Below are 18,249 nucleotides of genomic sequence, written 5' to 3'. Positions count from 1 at the left end.
AACCACACCTGTCTCGCAGTTCTTGCTCTGGGTGGTCACTTGAGCAAATAAACCCACATCTTACAGCTCGTTATGCAGGTGGGCGGAATGTTGATGGGAAAATCGTAGCGTTTCCTTCTTTTGTCCCTCTGCGGAGATTTGCTAAAATTAGCAAATATAGCTTTTGAACGGCACAAAACATTCATAAGTCTATAATTTGATTGTTTATTATCATTATCGCACAGATCACAACAGGAGAGGAAATTTTAACGTCACATGTCGCGTGCTTGTTGACTTATAAGTTCCCTTGACGTGGGTAACAACTTCGGCTAATCCAGACCGCACGGATGACGGGACACTCGGCCCCCCTCGTTTGAAAGGAAATATCATTAGCCCCATGAAATTCATAAACTACGCTACTTTTCCAGAAAATGGGACTGGAAAATCTTGCTTCCACTTACCACCATCAAGAAATTCCACCTTATTTCCCCTACTTGTAAAACTCCTTTGTGAAGTCTGCTATTGTCAGACAAAACGTGTGGGAGATAAATACAAGTTTTTACTTTCTCAGTTTGTGCAGTAATGCTCTCTTATTTGTTCCGTCAAAAACAGAAAAAATGTGAATTCGCGTCGACCTCGAGTGAAAAATTAAGCCTACCCTGTCATAATCAGTGGTTTGATACCGTAAGTATCAATCACGGTACATCATTACGCTTTGATCGCAGAAAATTCCTCACGCTCTCGACAATTATTATTGCATTTGAAAAATTATTTCACTCATTCACGTCTCGACTCTGGCCGGCGATAATTGACGACGATGCGGCGAGGTGACCTCCTGACTGAGCCCCTTTAAATTATTGTCAAATGCTTTAAGAACTTCGGCTTCCCTCGGTTTGCACGCAAAAGAAGAAAGACAAATTCCGAACGCTATTTCATAATAGTTTATTAAATAGTCAATTTACGAACTGTTTAACAACAGCCCGAGGAAAAAAAAAAATGTAATTTCTGACGTTTGAGTGACATGGGAACGAATTAGTCAGAAATTAATATTCTGATGGCACGTTAAAGAGGTCCGCGTGGCATCACGGAAGTTTCGGATTATTTAAGCGTTTCGCGGGACAATTATGTCATTCTTGGTCGATCAGTCTTATGTTCAACCTCTTTCCCTTTTGTATTTGGTGCAATTTTGGTATTCCAACCCTGTAAAATATCATTATAATCATGGATTTTTCTCTCTGACTTGTATTGCAAACAGTGATCAGTTCAATAAAGAAATTACACTTGTAGATTCTACAGTTGTAAAAAACGCATGTAAAGTCCGACTTGTAAATACAAGAATTCAATAAAAAAAATTCAAACACTGGAATTTACACGTGTACAAGCAGTCTTACTACAAGTGGTAATTACAATTGTAACCGTACAATTGTAAATAGCACTGAGTGGATATGTAAACTACAAGTGCAAATTATTTCAGCTCAGTGCGGAAAATTTATTTCGTAGACCGCGTCGATTTTTTCCCTGTCGTTTCATAGGCGGCCCAAGCTCACGTCTCGAGAAAAAGCCAACGATGAATTCATGAACGCGTCACGCGTTGTGTGACTCGGTGTTAAGTTACGGGAGGAACCGTTGAAAATTTGAACACGTTATAAGGCATAGTATGGGGAACGACATATGGTCGATTTACAACGATAAATATTTCGAAATCTGAATATTTTACACGTAAAATCAATAAAAACTTACTCATGCCCTGTGTATCCGTCGTAGTTTCTAGCGATTTCTGCTGTTTTAAGCTTGCTTTACCATCACTGTTATCCATGTCAAAAGACGAAGTCAAGGCTGCACACTCCGATTTCGACCTTGGTCCACGCGGAGGTGATTTGCGCCCCGAAAATCCTCCCGATCGGCATTTTTCTCAGCCACACTTTACGATCTAAGATCGCTGCACCCTGGGACATGTCTCAATACCAAAACTTCACGCGCATTTCGCTGGAAACGAGTGTTTTCTACCTGAATTTCCAAGTTCGCTTCTTTCTGATTATGCTTTGAACACGAAGACTGGACACGGCCACGAAAGAGACTTGGGTACGAGGTCAATTTTCTCTCTCAAATTTTGTACGTTGTTTATCTGTTTTACTTTCGACTCGCTGTCTGATTGGTTGATTAGGACAATAGGTTAAGGCGAGTTGCCTCTGTGGAGATGGGGTAAGTATTGTACATTAATCGACCGTACCACTCGCGGTAGAGAGAAAATTGACCTCGTACCCAAGTCTCTTTCGCGGCCGTGTCCAGTCTTCGTGTTCAAAGCATAATCAGAAAGAAGCGAACTTGGAAATTCAGGTAGAAAACACTCGTTTCCAGCGAAATGCGCGTGAAGTTTTGGTATTGAGACATGTCCCAGGGTGCAGCGATCTTAGATCGTAAAGTGTGGCTGAGAAAAATGCCGATCGGGAGGATTTTCGGGGCGCAAATCACCTCCGCGTGGACCAAGGTCGAAATCGTAGTGTGCAGAATTGACTTCGTCTTTTGACATGGATAACAGTGATGGTAGAGCAAGCTTAAATCAGCAGAAATCGCTAGAAACTACGACGGATACACAGGGCATGAGTAAGTTTTTATTGATTTTACGTGTAAAATATTCAGATTTCGAAATATTTATCGTTGTAAATCGACCATATGTCGTTCCCCATACTATGCCTTATAACGTGTTCAAATTTTCAACGGTTCCTCCCGTAACTTAACACCGAGTCACACAACGCGTGACGCGTTCATGAATTCATCTTTGGCTTTTTCTCGAGACGTGAGCTTGGGCCGCCTATGGTCGTTTCAGCATGTTGTCGAAATCTCAGAAATTGCTATTAGCGCAGCTTGTGAGGGATAACAAATCAGTTGTTTTGGCTCCATTTTCCTCGGCTGTAACGAAAAAGGCGAAACAGGAGGCGTGGGAAAGCATCTTAAGACAACTGAATGGTGTTGGAGCGAACGTCGACAACATAAAAACCCTGAGAGATGTTATCTGGGCAAACATTCGCCGCGGTACGATAAAAAAAGTCAGTGACTCGAAAAAGACCGGTGCAGGAGGGAGTGAACTCACAGAGCTGGACGATACAGTCCTTGATATACTTGGAAGAGAGAGCGCAAACTTGGAGCCTGTGAAGGTTGAAGACACACCAATTGTGTTTGAGAGTGAAGAGGTTGTCTGCACTACACCTGAGACCGAAGGTGAGATAATTTAGAATAACCAGAAACAACATTTATAAATCAAAATGTCCTTCTTTCGTTCCTCTGCGAGCAAGTTGTCAATTTGAAGCTAGGTCAGGCGCGATTATCGCGTTCCCAAATGAAAATGTTTCTTTCTTACTTTAATCGCAACTTAGCTTCGTTCAAACGCGATGAGTTTAAAGATGAGATTTTCATGTATCTACCAATCTTTTGTTCATTTAGATGCAAAAGCAAAGCATGAAACAAAACCTTCAGCCAAACCAAAGGAAGCCAAAGAAGACAAGACATCAGTATTCCAAAAGCCTACCATCAAATCGAAGAAGGGGCTGAAAAAGGCCACTGTCAGTTCCACAGCAGAATTAGAAGAAGACATATTACGAATTAGGAAAAGAAAACTACTTTTAGAGTGTTCAAAGTTGTCCTTGGAGATTAAAATATTGAAGAAAGATTTCGAGGCGATGGATTAATAGAAATAATTTGACTGTTAAGTTTGAGAATTGCGTAAGTGCGATCAAGAGAATGAAAGCTAATAATGTCAATAATTTACAGAATTGTATCACTTTGTTAGAAAGTAATCACGCCGTTAATAAAAACAATTATTCTTAGAAGGTTGGTGGTTTGCAATCATTTGTTTAATTATTAGAGGGAGGGCAACGGACAAGAGGATATCAATAATTATTGAAATGACTTCAGGGTTTAGGGTTAGACCATGGTTTAATGAATTCAATGACAGCTTCTGTTCTTTTCAATTTCATATTTGGGCTAGGGGATCGTCCTAAGCATATCATTATAGTTTTATAAATACAATATCTGCAAATAATGAAGATCGAATAAGAAATGTAAACTAAATGTTTTTAAGGCCCTTAACAATTTGATTTCACATCGATCGACATTGTCTCACTTTAATTCAAAGAAAATGCGCCAAGAGCTCTTGTAGTCTGTCCTCCTGCCCCTCGTCTTGCTCGGCAGATTCCCCTTCATCAATTTCCAGATCTTCGTCATCCAAAAGATCAGCACCATCATCGTTAAATAGTATGCAAATGTTGTGTAGTATGGCTGCACACTGGATAAGTTCAGCAGCTCGTTCCATACTTCTGACTCTTAAGCCTGTTTGTAGAGTGTAGAATCTTTTTTTTATAACACCATTGGCTCTCTCTATGGTGCTTCTGGTTTTCTTGTGCGCCTCATTAAACCTGAGGCGAGCACCTTCTACATCTCCACTGAAAGGAGGAATCAGCCAGCTGTTGCACGAGTAGGCAGAGTCGCCTAGAATTACTGCTCCAGGGAATGGCCTCTGAGCATTTTCTTCAAATGCAGTCCACAGAGTACTCTCTTTGAGAACTCGCGAGTCATGCCATCTCCCAGGACATCGGCTGCTACAGAAATATATTGAGTAATCTGGGCCGCAAACCATGGCCACATTGAGGGATTTCGTATGATGCCGATTCACGCATGCATCTTCATCACCAGCCGGGGGATTTACCAGAACATGGGTTCCATCCACGCAACCAGCAACACAAGGAAACCCAGCTATATCATGAAACTTTGAAGCGATTCGAAGGGGCTGCTTGGGCCAACAAACAAGTTCTCGCTGTAAACTTAGTATTGCCGGCGTAACGCGGTCTATGACATTCCAAACCGTTAATGTTGAAATTCCATGGCACGAATGCATCACATGGTAAAACGAGTTCGTACCAAGGAAGTGGAGAAATACTAACAATTGTTGTCTCGCCGTCAACGCTCTGTTGCGCCGTATTCTGTGTTCCAATGGCGGACCCACTGCTGCCAGTAAATGTTCGAATGCATCGACTGGGAGACGAAACTTCTGTCGAAATTCGCGTGGATTTTCTACGTCGAAAAGCCGTCTTTCCTCAAAATTCCTCGGCTGTCGTCTTATTCTATTTCTCAAAAGTTCATCTATTTCTTCTTCACTCGAAGATGACATGCTATCTCTTTAAATGAGGCCAACAACAATTTGCTCTCGAAGTTTACAAGTGACTTATGACTTGTAATTTGCTCTTGTATTTTACAAGTGGACCGCAGGCCAAAAACAAGTTGGACTCCTGTAAAACGTCTTTTTGAACTGACCTAATTTCACATTCTACACGTGTAGCTCTACACCTGTAACTACAAGTCGGACACTTGTAACTTTGGCTTGTAAAGACAGTTATTGAATTGGATTTTTTGCGCGCTTGTAAAAGCAACGGTCCAACGTGTAAAATACAAGTGTAAAAGTTTTATTGAATTGACCCCAGCTGGAAGCTTAAAACACTCAGGAACATGACAGTATTTCAGCGGATCACTCCTATTCTTTTCCAATGAAATTTGGACAAAACTTTCAAAAACTTTATCCATAATTTTACAGTTGCCAATAAAGTATAGACACTTGTTGCATATAAAATAAGCTAGTCGAGGCACGTTGCGTGGAGAAAACCAAAAATTGATAATTTGAACCAGTAGTAAGGTTCTAGTACTAATGACAATCTCTTGAATACCAGCTTGCCACAGTAAATATCACAGGTATCCAGTCTGTCAATAGTACCAACTATATGTAATGGGGTTACTTCTCCCTAAACAGCAGAGAACATAAAAGTTAATTCCCATCATCAGAAATAAAAATTGAAAGATCAAGATATTTCTGGCAAAATGGAATGCAAGTCAAACTGGTTTGAAGAAATTTTAAACTGAAAACGACAGAAATACTGTAGTAAACATTCCAAAGAAACAAGAAGTTCCAGCCACTATACGAGTGATATGGTATCACTCGTATCATATTTTAGGAACCAGAAAAAGTTTGATAATTTTAATCTGCGAGTTTCATAGTACACTTCGACTTAAAATTTATTTCGCATAGCAGAAGTATTCTACTGAAATAAACAAAACAGAATGAAGCTGGCGCCATTCGTTTCGAGTAACACATGAACATGAAGAAAACGGCACCAGTTTAAACTCATGAGACAAAGCCCACGCATTTTTTTTAGGTAAATGAACTGGTTAAACCAAAAGCTAAATAAATAAACAATGAACTGACGGTGGTGAGGGACTTGGGGGCCATGTGATAAATAAGTTTTACCGAAGTTTATCCTATAGCTAGCTCTTCAAGCTCAAAAAGGCAATTAGTAAAATTCCCACCAAAACACAGCAAAAAAATAAGATAAAACCAGAGATGATTGAGCTAAGACTATGACTATTGTTAAGACGCATGCCTACATACCATGTACAACAGTATTGGAGAGCAAAAAGGCCAAAGACGGTTGTGAGCCATGACTTGGAAAATCCACCTCAACCTTCCAAAAACGAATTCGCCGAAGGTTGTGATAAGAAGAACTCAATCCTAAAGCTGGCAATTTTTTTTTAAGTCTTGTGTCCTATGTGACTACAAAGAGAAAGAAAATACGATGTTATTTGAAGTGATATGAAGCTTGGGGGTTACCTCGAACTTAATGCAATTTTACTTCAAAGTTGAAATAAAATAAGACTACCTTCTAAATTAACATCTCTCATCGGATCAAATATCTCACGATCGTCTCCACATACAACTTTATGCTTCTTACAAGTAAAACATCAAAATCTTCAGACTAACCTTCGAGGTTTGTTATCCCATGTGCACATCTTGATCTTCAGTAGATCAAATCTTAAACTTCGAGTTTTCGGGCTTTTTTCGCGCTTTTTGGCACTTTGATCATTAGGATATCTTCATCCGAAGAACCAGCAAACAACACGAGTATCCACAGAGTTAGAAATGTTGGTAAACTTATTATACTCTTTCATCCCTCTCCAAATAATATTACAAATAGTTGTCGATCGCCCAGTTGAAAACCCGCGAAAGCGCACTGAAAATATGAAAATGGCGCCGAACGCGCTGAACAAATTCTATTGGCGCATGCACGGACAAAATGGCTCTCTGTCTACAGTCGTGATAATTTAATCGTTGCAATGGATGATCAGTTGATACTTACACAAATACAAGTCATTACTAAACTTTACAAAGTTACAACTTGTATCATGACAGTATAAAATGATGAGATTTACCTCCAAAACGAAAATAGGATACGATATCGCAAATTTCGTCTGCGATAATCCACAAGTTGACCCTAACTTTTGTGTATTGATCAAAATTATCGAGGTTGAGGTATGCAGAAAAGTTGAGTGAAGTAGAAAGTAAGCTTTACTAGGTTAAGGCTACTCTGTAAAATTTCATTCACCAAGTGAGAATGATTAACAAATCAAAAATTGAATACAAGGAATTACGAAATCCGAGAACGAACCACATGGTTAACAATGAGACTCGAAGAATGCAGCAAACTAGCATTTTTAAGGCTCGCTGAATTTTCTACAGTTGTCATGGCTACGTAAGAAACGCGGGGTAAGTTTAAAAAAAACTGTGATGTTGCGTTGGTGGGGGGTATTTATGAACTGGGTTTGACAATGTGAATTGGCTACCGTAAAGAGATTCTAAAGCTGACATTTTGTGTGTTAGCCTCTCGTCTAACTCTCTCTACGTGGGCAATTTACATTACCATCGCAGTTGATTAAACCAAATTACCCTACTTAAGAAACGGTCCCTCTGCTTATGGATTTTGACGCCAGCAAGAAATCATTTGCGACTGGCGTGGCTACCTTTCGCGTGCTTATCTATTTTGTTTACTCTATTCTGTTAATCAGCTTAAGCACTTTGAATTTTTAAATGTTTCTTTATAGCTCGAGATTTAAATTGTTAGCACCCTATTTTCCAGTGAAAAGTGCACCGTCGATTATCGTAGGGAATAAGGGAAATGAATAACATTTCGGGTAATTAAACAAGGCAACATGAAAAAGAGGATTTAACTTAAAAATTACTTTCTTCTTCAAATTCGACTTAATCCTTCCAAAATGTTTAAATCTCGGTAATAAGTCTGAAAATCAAGGTAATAGGGAATCGAGGGTTGTCCAAAAGCTTGTTTACTTGGAATAGAAATTCAGTGCGAGAGGGATAACTCGGAGTGTTTTACCAGAAGGAATAATTCTCACTCGAAAACCTATCAAAGTCATTAAAAGTTGATGTAATCGTGCAATTTTTGTATTTCATTAATGCAAGGTAGTTTATGTATTTAAGCATCAATTAAGTGGCTGCAAGGTTTTCCATGAATCAGTTTTGGAACATAATATATCGTTTATTTCCTACAGTAATATTGTTCCTGTTTCTTCGATGACTTCTTCACGATCGCTCGAACTCGAAGAAAAAAGCCAACCACCTTTATCCGCTCACAAGTTAAAGGTTACAATCCTAGCATCAGAATGGGGATCGGAACAAGGCGAACTACCGAACTTAAACAGAGCGCTAGCTATTCAGTTGGGTAAATTTCATGAAGTCGAAGTTTCTCTCTTCGTACCAAAATGCAGCGAGGAAGACGAAAGAACTGCTCGTCGTTACAGTATTGAAATTGTTCGAGCAAAAACACGGCCTGGGTACGGTGAACTGGAATTGCTAAGTTTTCCACCCAATGATCTGCAAATTCACGTGGTTGTTGGCCACGGTGTGGAGCTTGGGCGCCAAGCCCAGGTTATTAGAGAATTGTGCCAGTGTAAGTGGATTCAAGTTGTCCACACAGACGCAGAGGAGCTTGCAATGTTTAAGTCCTCTCAAAATACCGTTTCATCAGGAGAGAAAAAGCACAAAACAGAAGAGGAACTTTGTAAACTGGCCGACTTCGTTGTTGGCGTTGAGCCTAAGTTATACGAGTCCTTTCGCAGATGTCTTCGTGGTTGTAAGAAAGACAGCGCTATTCTTGAGTTCACCCCTGGTGTTTTTGACGAATTCGACAATATCAAACACGTTGAAAGAGATTTGAAAACGTGCAGCATTCTATTGTTTGATCGAGGATTTATTAATGAATTTGAGTTGAAGGGTCTTGACATTGCAGGCAGTGCTGTTGCTGAGATTGAAGACGCCCGTCTCATTTTTGCCGGCGCTCCAAAGGGGAAAGAAGAAGACATAGCACAAAGTTTTCTGAGGTGCAATTTACCTGCTAGTCGCCTCACTGTAAGAGGCCTTGTGCAAGAACGAGAAAGCGTGAAGCGGTTGTTTTGCGAAGTCGATCTTCTACTCATGCCATCCAGAACAGAAGGATTTGGCCTAACAGGTCTAGAAGCTTTATCAGCGGGTGTCCCTATTCTAGTTAGTAAGAACTCTGGATTTGGGGAAGCCCTGAGTAAAGTACCGTTTGGTGCCTCTTGCGTCGTTGATTCAGAAGACTCCAAGGTATGGGCAGAAGAGATCGAGAAAGTATGGAGGAAAGAAAGAAAAAACCGACTTTCGGAGGCTAAAGGCCCACTTACCTCCTACGACGAGAAATACAGCTGGTCCACACAATGTAAAGCTCTTATTAACAAGATGACCCACATTCTGAGTGGTATGCAGTAAAATATCCAACCGTTTACATAATTTTTCAGGTCATTTAAAATAATGACGATAATGATAATAATAATAATAAAAATAACAATAATAATGATACTACTACTACTACTACTGCTACTACTACTACTAATAATAATAATAATAATAATCATAATATTGTTGGTAATAAAGGGTAGATTTTTTAGAGTCGGGAGGGTACGTTGTAATTATGGCCGCGAATTACGCATAAACATCAGCATTAATTGACTGCAAAGTACTGAAACCAAAATGGGACTAACTTAATTTTTAAGCAATTTCAATTCTGCTGTCATAACCTTAATAAAAACGACGAAATTGAGTAAGAAGCCCGATTTCAATATCAAAATTTGAGATTATGATATTTATGTAATTTTTTCATCAAAATAGGATGTCATTTTATATTTCTGTGGTTAGATCTGGACATGATAAACACGTTTTTCTATAAGAACCTTTTTTAATAAGAACTAGGGACTGCTCTTAGTCGAATGGCACGATTTACTAAACAATAAGTCAGTTTGAAGTCGAACTTAATCTGGTTGCGTCCAAATTGATTTGTTGAAATACTATAACATACAACTTTAAGAACATGTCAAAACGTTTTCAGGCTCAAATCTGAAAAAAAAAACTTGAGAAAGTTCGGCCTCAACCCCCCATAATAAGGCGACTTTATGAAAACAAAAAAGTGCAGTCCGCAGGGAGATAGAAAGTAGTTTTTGCCAAAAAGAGATTTTTATAAGTAGTGCCTCTTGACAAGTTTTGCTCCTACGATCACCTGAAATGCTCTTAAAGATAAAGCACATCAGTCGTAGAAACACCCAGCAATACTACACATAAAAGGATATAATTGACATGTTTACGATCGTCACATGTTATTTTTACTCTTTTTATCACCGCAGTTGGATAATAATAGTCACAATTATAAAGATCGTACGAGCTTGAATACGCTTGTCTTTACCGCTAAGTGAGTCGCATTAATAAAGTAAAGTTCTTTTTTTCTTGTCCTGCAGATTCGTCTTTTCATCAGGAGAGAAAAAGAAATAAAGAAGCATCCGTGTCATACATTGAAACCGAAAAGAAGATGAAATCCACAAAAAGTGGTGACAATCACCACTCAGGTATTTCAGGTCGAATACTCACGCCGCGTTTGTTGAAAAATTTCATTCGTCCTAAAGATTTCTACGATTGGGTTCTACTGCCGACGTATTTTAAATTAGCCTTTTATTGGTTTGTTGTTATGGTAGGTTCATTCATCCACGATTTTCAACCGCTTCCTCAGTCCTATCTCTCGAACAAGAGGAATGTCTTAAACGTGTATTTTGTCAAGTTTGGCTGGGGTTGGACACTTCTTCTTCTGATTCCCTTCATATCCTTTACTTCGTCCGTGTACACTTCTTTGAATCCGTTTGCGATACTGAAACATCTAAGTAGGATGGCTGTAGCCACATGGGGATGGTATTTCTGGGTGAATCTGTTTGTTTGCATCGAGGAGTTGACCGAAGAAGAAACATTGATTTCAAAGAGGAGCTGCTATCAAGAGGGATTTTACTGGAATGGTTTTGATATGTCGGGACACTCTTTTCTTTTAATCTACAGTGCACTGGTTATTAAGGAAGAACTACAGCCGAAACTTTATTGGCCGTCAATAATGTCACCTGTTGTACAAACAAGTCCTGAAAATATTAATAGATTTCAACACCGGAACATTGCTCGACTAGTAACACCTTTGGTAGAAGTTTTTTCCTTCTTTGCAGGCCTCCTGTTAATCTTGTGGGAGTTCATGCTTGTGTTCACCACAATTTATTTTCACACTGTTTATCAGAAAGTTCTTGGGGCTTTGATAGCGATATTTACCTGGTATATCATTTACAGAGTCTAGTATCGTGATGTACTGTCACCAGGAATGCCTTGGGTCCCTAATGCTGAAGTGACGGCTTGAAGTTGTTTTCACTTAACTGTGAATTTTAGCACACAAATTATATATAGAATAAATCATAGCTTTGTCCCTGAATAAGATTCCTGATACTTAATGTAGTTCCCAACTGAATTTTTCAGACTCCTTTTTTTGCAATGACTTTTATTGCAGTTCGTTTGTGGGAAGAAATTTGTCGCCTTTTATTTTGAAGTTTGCCCTCAAAAGATATTATTTATAATTATGTAATCCCGAGAACCTAAACCTTCTAATTGGAGAATCCAAGAAGTGAGTTTTGGCCTTCTGTTTAGTGTTGTTTATTGTCTGATATCAGTGCTTATGTCTAACTAACTTTTCTGTAGCCTGCAGAGCAGGCATAATTTTGGCAAGTGAGTGGTCAGTATTTTCTGAAAAAAAAGTTATGACCACCAACTTTGATTTTAATGGTAGCGGAAGGCTGGGGAGAGAGAGAAATTTGTATCAAGGGGGTGGTAATGGTCAAAAATAAGGAGAGGGGTGGGGGAGTGAAAGCCATTGTTGTGTCTTTTTATTTATTGAATTAATCTGAGCTAATACAGCTAAGAATATTTGGACGCTCCTGAGAAGCTGAGCAGATAAAACTGTGATAATGTAGGTAAAAAGTATGAAAAATATTAATTCTTGGTTTTCACCCACGTGACTTTCGTCTTGACGACGGTTGCTATCCGCCATGTTGGTGCCCAAACAAATAGTTACAAATGCGCTTATAGTAAGGTGAACGTGAGATAGTAGAAATGGTTCTTTGTGTAGTTTTCGGCTGTGGCAGTAGAAGCGATCGGGAGAAAGGGATTGGATTTTATCGAATACCATCAGTTGTCAAAAATAAGTCTACCTTCGAAGAAGAATTGACAACAGAGAGGAGAGAAAAGTGGATACAAGCGATAAGTCGGGGCGACACAAAAGCAAAAGACGTTCTCAAAAGCGAACGAGTATGCGGCAAGCATTTTGTCTCTGGAAAGCCATCTCCTTACTGGGACAAGCACAATGTAGATTGGGTGCCAACTTTAGAGCTCGGAAAGAAAAGTTATGGCCGTGAGATAGACTATGAAGCGAGAGCAAAGAGGCAAGAAAGAGCGAAGAAAAGAGAGAAACACGCCATCGAGCAACAAGAACACGAAGCGGCAGAGAAGCGTCAGAAACTCATCGAAAGCAGTCTTCCTGTGGCCCAGATCGACTTTAATCAGCCAAGCACCTCCACAGAAGAAGAAAAAACTGGAAACGAAGATGCCTTTTCCGGTGACCTTACGGCATGTGATGAAGGCAGTGAGTCTGATGAAATCAGAACGCAAATTATGAGAGATGCCGAGTGCCAAGCAGACACAGAGCTAAAGGATTCGGAATGCCAAACCACCGAATTAGAATACATGTTTCAAAAAAGCACGTATCGGGCACCGGATAAAGAGTTCTTTGACTCTGACGAGAAGGTTCGCTTCTATACCGGTCTACCTTCCTTGGAAGTGCTAATGGTTGTGTTTGACCATGTAGCTTCACATGTAAAAAGGCAAACTCAGTCACTCGATAGGTTCCAAGAGTTTATTATTGTACTCATGAAACTTAGGCTTAATGTACCGTTACAGGACCTTGCCTACCGTTTTGTTGTATCGATTTCAACTATTTCAAGAATATTTTTCCATTGGATTGTGGTAATGGACAAGAGACTGTTTCCCTTTGTTTACTGGCCAGACAGGCATCAACTTTGGAAGACAATGCCCCAGTGTTTCCAGTATGCCTTTGGCAGGAAAACAACTGTTGTTATCGACTGTTTTGAGGTGTTTATTGAAAGACCATCAAACTTGCTTGCCAGAGCACAGACATTTTCCAGTTATAAACACCACAACACTATCAAGATTCTTGTTGGTATAACCCCCCAAGGAACGATTTCTTTTGTTTCAGAAGCCTGGGGAGGTCGTGTCTCTGATAAATTTGTAACCGAGAACTGTGGTTTTCTGGACAAGCTTCTTCCGGGAGATATGGTGATGGCTGACCGAGGATTTACCGTTAGTGAAAGCATTGGTCTCAAGCAAGCAAGACTGGTAATCCCAGCTTTTACAAAGGGAAAATCTCAGCTGGACCCAGTGGATGTGGAGCAGACTAGAGGAATTGCAAATGTAAGGATCCATGTTGAACGTGTGATTGGATTGCTCAGACGAAAATTTACGATTCTAGAAGGTACCCTGCCAACTGACTATCTTATATCTAATCATGAAAACTCTGATCGCTACACTCCACTGGTGGATCACATGATAAGAGTTTGTGCAGCTCTTGTTAACTTCTGTCCTCCTATTGTACCTTTCGATTAGGCAAACCTCCCATTTCAAATAGTTATGTTGTGTACGATTGAAGATAAATTTAGAAACAAAGACACATGGAACTCTCCAGAAATGTGGATATTCCAATAAATATTTTTAATGTACTTTACCATTTTTTTAATTTGTAAACCTTGGATGTTACAGTGCAATTCAAAAAATGGTGAACAACTGAAATATGCCTGAATTGTTACTGTGAACATTGTTTATTACTTTTTCATCAAACTGTGTTCTATCCAGAATACCCCAATCAGGTTTGTGCTACTTGACTAATACCCACGACTTATTTTGGTGTTCACATTTTTTTCTTAGTTGTACTGTAAATAGTGAAATAATATTGTATCTGATGATCGAGGAATTCTCCATGAGGGTGTCAACAATATACTTCAAACCCTTGATCATTCTTTAAAAAAAAATTTAAAGCCTTGGAAAGAGAAACCAAACCCTTGTTTATGTCCCCTTTTAATTAGATATTGCTTGTTGATTCCTTCCTTTGAAACTGGAGGGTTGTTTGACATTGTCTTTATGTGGGTGTGCCATTGTCGAAATGAGAGGAAAAGAAATGAAACATTGATTTGACTTAATGTTGGCATGCAGATTGGATGAAGAATGCATCCAGCCCTGTAATCTTTAATTTATAATTATGTTAAAACAAGAGATATTTTAGCATTCAATTACCATTGGCTGTTGTGTGTCTTAGTAGGGAAAGCAAAGAATACCATGAAAATTACAACTGAGGTACAAACAACTTTGACTGGCAAGTGTGATTAAAAAAATTGCCCTGCAAAACTTAGTTTTCTTTTATGAACAAAGTAAATGATCTTCTCATGCATGTAATGTACATAGATTGAGAACTGAAATTGATTAAAAACAAAATAACATGGATTTTATCCTTCACTTCAGACTGTATGCATAATCAGTGTACTTAGAATGTAGGGAACAAAGTAAATTTGCCATTACTTAGACATGATGCTAAGTGAGTTCTCATACTTTGAGTATCAAAATTTATGAATGTGGGATCTTCTCCAAAGACCAGGCAGGTGGAAAATGCAATTGCAAAAACCCCACAGTCACTTCCATTTGTTTGCTGCTGCACTGGCATAGGGTTAAGAGCAACCAAACAGCCCCCTAACAAGTCATTCGTTTGTTCTTCAACCTCTTGGGTTAAAACAGAGTCATGATACAGGCTGTCATAAAGATTGACATGTCCCAGCTCACATCCAATTGAGCTTACACACACCCAGTGACTGTGACCAGTGTGCAAAATTTGTATGAATTCACCACTGACAACATCAAAATTTCTAACTGGGCCAAGTGTTGGTCGCTGAAAGCCTTCTATGCTTGAATTCTCACCACGCAGCAAAACTTGAGCTTGGTGAATAATGTCACAGTCTAGCCATCCAGTGGGACTAAGAATTAAATCAAAATGGGAGTCAGTTAGGTTTCCCAGAGGACTAGACTTGTCACTGCTTCCATGAGTGACTTTAATGATAGAAATATCACTTTCCTCTTCACCACTTGAGGAATCTGATGAAGAACAATACTTGGTAAGGGTGGTGGCTGAATGGACAGTGGCAACTTTATTGCATTCAGAACATTTCCAGGTTGTTTGATAATTGTTGGGCATTCTGTTTAAACCGAGGCAGGAAAGGTGGAAAAATTTTCCATTTTCACAGTTGTCTCCATGGCATTCTACAACCTTCTCTGTTGTACTAGGCTTAGTCTTGCAGATGCAGATGCTGTCCAATTTCATAGCTGCCTGAATAGATGCTGTAGGGGGTTGTGCTGATGTCCTGGTACCACCTCTTCTCTTGAACTGGGGAAGTCGAGAGCAGTGAGGGCAATACCAAGTCTTTGGCTTTCTCAAGGCAGTGAGCGAAAGACAGGAAGGGTGAAACCTTTTGTAAGGGCAATTTTTGTTACTGCATGAAATGGTTTCCTCATGTCTGATTTTCCTGCAAAAACAAATACCATCCTTATCTGGTAATTTGGGAGGCACTGTACATCTTCTGGTATACCATCGCCCTAGAATTTCTGGAAGAATACATATTCTCCAAAATGTTTCCAATTTGGGCAGTACAGAGTTCCAATGCTGCACATCTGGATATATGCGCAGCACTATTAAATTCATGCTCTTTTTCTCATCAATGGCACAAACCACAAACTCACAATACTTGATTCCAGGCACAGAGAAAAGCTGCTGCTGCACCTGATAGTAGTAGCTGTGATTTTTTCTAAGCTGTAAATGTCCATTCACTTTTTCTAAGCAGGAATTCTTCTGCTGAGCAAAGTTCTCAAAGTTGCCATCTTTGATTATAATCGGGCACTTCACTTCACCGCATCCAGTGCCACAACAGTCACATGAAACTAAGAAATCAGGAGTGGCATGGAGAAATTCATGTTCTTTGTTAATAAACAAGCCACACTTCTTAACAGTTAAGTTCACATGACCAGTTTTTACAGCAGCTTCGTATGCATTTACAGCATCACTTTCATGCCTCTTACCATGCCTGGTAGCTTTAGTGTTAACTATGTAGAGGCTTGGGTAACAAATTGTTTTAATCAGAGACTGAGAGGGCTGTGCAATGTTTGTGTGAAATGCTGCGTGACTTTCAGACGCACCAATTCTGCCAGCACGATGTCTAAAAATCCCGACCCACTGGCTTGATCTCTTGTGTTGAGTTCCACTTTGTTTACGTGCTCATCAGAAATATCCAATGTCACTTCAACACATTTTCTTAGTAGTTCTGGATAAGCAAGATCAACATTTCCCGTTTCAAATAGATCGGGAATAATCGGCAGGGAGCGGCTCTCATCGATAAACTGGTCAGCATAGGGATCGATGAAGCTGAGAACAGCAGCTTTAATTTTGCAAGCATTTAGCTTCGCATACACAGCCTGCATTTCTTCTCCTGATAGAGACGCGATGGGCGAACTTAGATCGTCCTTCTCCGCTGAGTTTTTCTGTTGTTCCCCGAAATTTGGGTGCAGGGAGTCGATTATTTGGTCCAGCGTCTTTTTAAGCTTTTTCGCGGACGAAAAGTCGATATCCCGCACCTTCGAGTACGGCACTTCTCTAACATACGTTGGCAGAATCCACGTGCACTTAGTTTGAGTACATGCGAGTTTCCCTTGGATTCTTGTCACTGCTTCGATATAGAAAAGGACACTTGCTACGTGCGAGCAGGATTCAGCAAGGCCTGCCTTGCAGCCTAAGCAATGAGCTGAAAGAATGGTACCATCACTTTCTGCGATGATCCAAATGTCTATCAGAGGATCGTTCATCCGTTGCGAATGTTTCACCTTCGCCACAACAACAATCTTGTTGAGAATCTCTGCTCCTTGAACCGAGTTTACGAAGCCAGACACCACTTGCTTGTACGCTTCAAGACTTTTGAAAGCTTTAAACTGCTTATTTGTATAGTAACTTGTCTCGAGAACTAAATAGGAAAGAAGGTCCGAGACTTCAATCGGGGGCAAACATTCTGAGTGGAACTGCTCCTTTGGAATGGCTGCTGGATCGACACCGACCACAGAAATTTTCTTTAAATATCGCTCTCGAACACGGCTTTCTAGGCCCTCCGCATAGCTCGAAAGCACGGGTATCCTGAGAAGAATATTCTCTTGCGATTCTGGATTTTTTTCGCTTGAAGTATCCATAGAACAAAGTATTTGAAAGAGGGCACTATGGAGATGGCACTATATTTGCATGAAATTTCACACCTGAGATGAGCACCAACATGGCGGACGATTAATTTGCATAAATGTATGACGTCAGCTGCAAACCAGCAATTGCATTATTAGGTGGGAAGGTCTGATTTGAAAAGCTAATGTTATCCTTTGAACATACCCCAGATGCTCTGTCTAAAAGTAAATGTCAGAAGAAGCAAGCCAGTCACAGTCTGTGGTAGAAGAATGGCACAATCAGTGACCCAAGCAGACTGACTGGTGTAGATACAAACAGTAACTTGAGAAATACTGGGCCATTTTTATGCATTTCTTAACCAACTACATGTAGGGAATAACAGGTCAGGGAAAGTGCATTTACTTTAACCAGATTTGAAGGCAATCTTGATTTTTTTTGTTATCTATCTCAAACTAGTTTCTATTAATTTTATATTATCAACTGAGTTGAAAATGTAAACTGGCCACCATGGGGAGTTTCAAAGTTGATGTTTGGATTGTAAACCCTTCGTTAGAGCAAAGGACCAGGGGCTTTTAACATTAGCTTGAAAGTCTTTACAGTGGACAATTTACGAGATTGACTCAGTTGATAATATTGAATTACCCTGTTATTCTCACCCACCGTTGCAGCTCCACAGTTTCTTCAGAAACTTACCCCCTTTATTACTAGTTCCTGGTAGAACTGCTCCTGTTATTGA

At 39.7% G+C, this 18,249-nt stretch overlaps 3 protein-coding genes and 1 pseudogene across 5 annotated transcripts; 3 read left to right on the top strand and 1 right to left on the bottom strand.

The window, feature by feature from the left end:
* The first annotated feature begins 2,089 nt into the window (after window positions 1-2,089).
* On the top strand, window positions 2,090-11,587 carry LOC113682614 (uncharacterized). Of its 2 annotated transcripts, XM_089201099.1 has the most exons (4): window positions 2,090-2,583; window positions 8,365-9,590; window positions 10,621-10,728; window positions 11,207-11,342. In XM_089201099.1, exons 2-4 carry the CDS (start codon window positions 8,387-8,389, stop codon window positions 11,257-11,259), a joined length of 1,365 nt encoding a protein of 454 aa, XP_089057225.1. In that variant the 5' UTR covers window positions 2,090-2,583; window positions 8,365-8,386; the 3' UTR covers window positions 11,260-11,342. The 2 variants fall into 2 exon arrangements, with proteins under 2 accessions (XP_089057225.1, XP_089057224.1); XM_089201098.1 differs by having other exon boundaries at window positions 10,621-11,587.
* LOC149048430 (uncharacterized) lies at window positions 2,581-3,782 on the top strand. Its single transcript, XM_089201135.1, has 2 exons — window positions 2,581-3,198; window positions 3,421-3,782. The coding sequence occupies exons 1-2, from the start codon at window positions 2,808-2,810 to the stop codon at window positions 3,663-3,665; spliced, it is 636 nt and encodes a 211-aa protein (XP_089057261.1). The 5' UTR covers window positions 2,581-2,807; the 3' UTR covers window positions 3,666-3,782.
* A 587-nt stretch (window positions 11,588-12,174) lies between the features above and the next one.
* Window positions 12,175-14,752, top strand: LOC149048429 (uncharacterized). Its single transcript, XM_089201100.1, has one exon. It carries the CDS (start codon window positions 12,296-12,298, stop codon window positions 13,859-13,861), a length of 1,566 nt encoding a protein of 521 aa, XP_089057226.1. The 5' UTR covers window positions 12,175-12,295; the 3' UTR covers window positions 13,862-14,752.
* On the bottom strand, window positions 12,260-17,660 carry LOC149048428 (uncharacterized; annotated as a pseudogene). The gene has a single exon (XR_016185113.1). The product of XR_016185113.1 is annotated as an uncharacterized LOC149048428 (transcript).
* Window positions 17,661-18,249: the final 589 nt, after the last annotated feature.

Source organism: Pocillopora damicornis, chromosome 3 (genome assembly GCF_964200805.1).
Source record: "Pocillopora damicornis chromosome 3, jaPocDami1.2, whole genome shotgun sequence".
NCBI classification, from domain to species: domain Eukaryota; kingdom Metazoa; phylum Cnidaria; class Anthozoa; order Scleractinia; family Pocilloporidae; genus Pocillopora; species Pocillopora damicornis.
This window is presented reverse-complemented; position numbering and strand designations above follow the sequence as displayed.

What these genes read in the sequence shown, in the direction of transcription:
- LOC149048430 (XM_089201135.1), top strand. Translation starts at nt 2,808, where the DNA reads ATGTTGTCGAAATCTCAGAAATTGCTATTAGCGCAGCTTGTGAGGGAT. An exon ending in CACTACACCTGAGACCGAAG is followed by an intron (nt 3,199 to 3,420) that starts GTGAGATAATTT and finishes TTGTTCATTTAG; the next exon opens with ATGCAAAAGCAAAGCATGAA.
- LOC113682614 (XM_089201098.1), top strand. Translation starts at nt 8,387, where the DNA reads ATGACTTCTTCACGATCGCTCGAACTCGAAGAAAAAAGCCAACCACCT. An exon ending in GATGACCCACATTCTGAGTG is followed by an intron (nt 9,591 to 10,620) that starts GTATGCAGTAAA and finishes CTTGTCCTGCAG; the next exon opens with ATTCGTCTTTTCATCAGGAG.
- LOC149048429 (XM_089201100.1), top strand. Translation starts at nt 12,296, where the DNA reads ATGGTTCTTTGTGTAGTTTTCGGCTGTGGCAGTAGAAGCGATCGGGAG.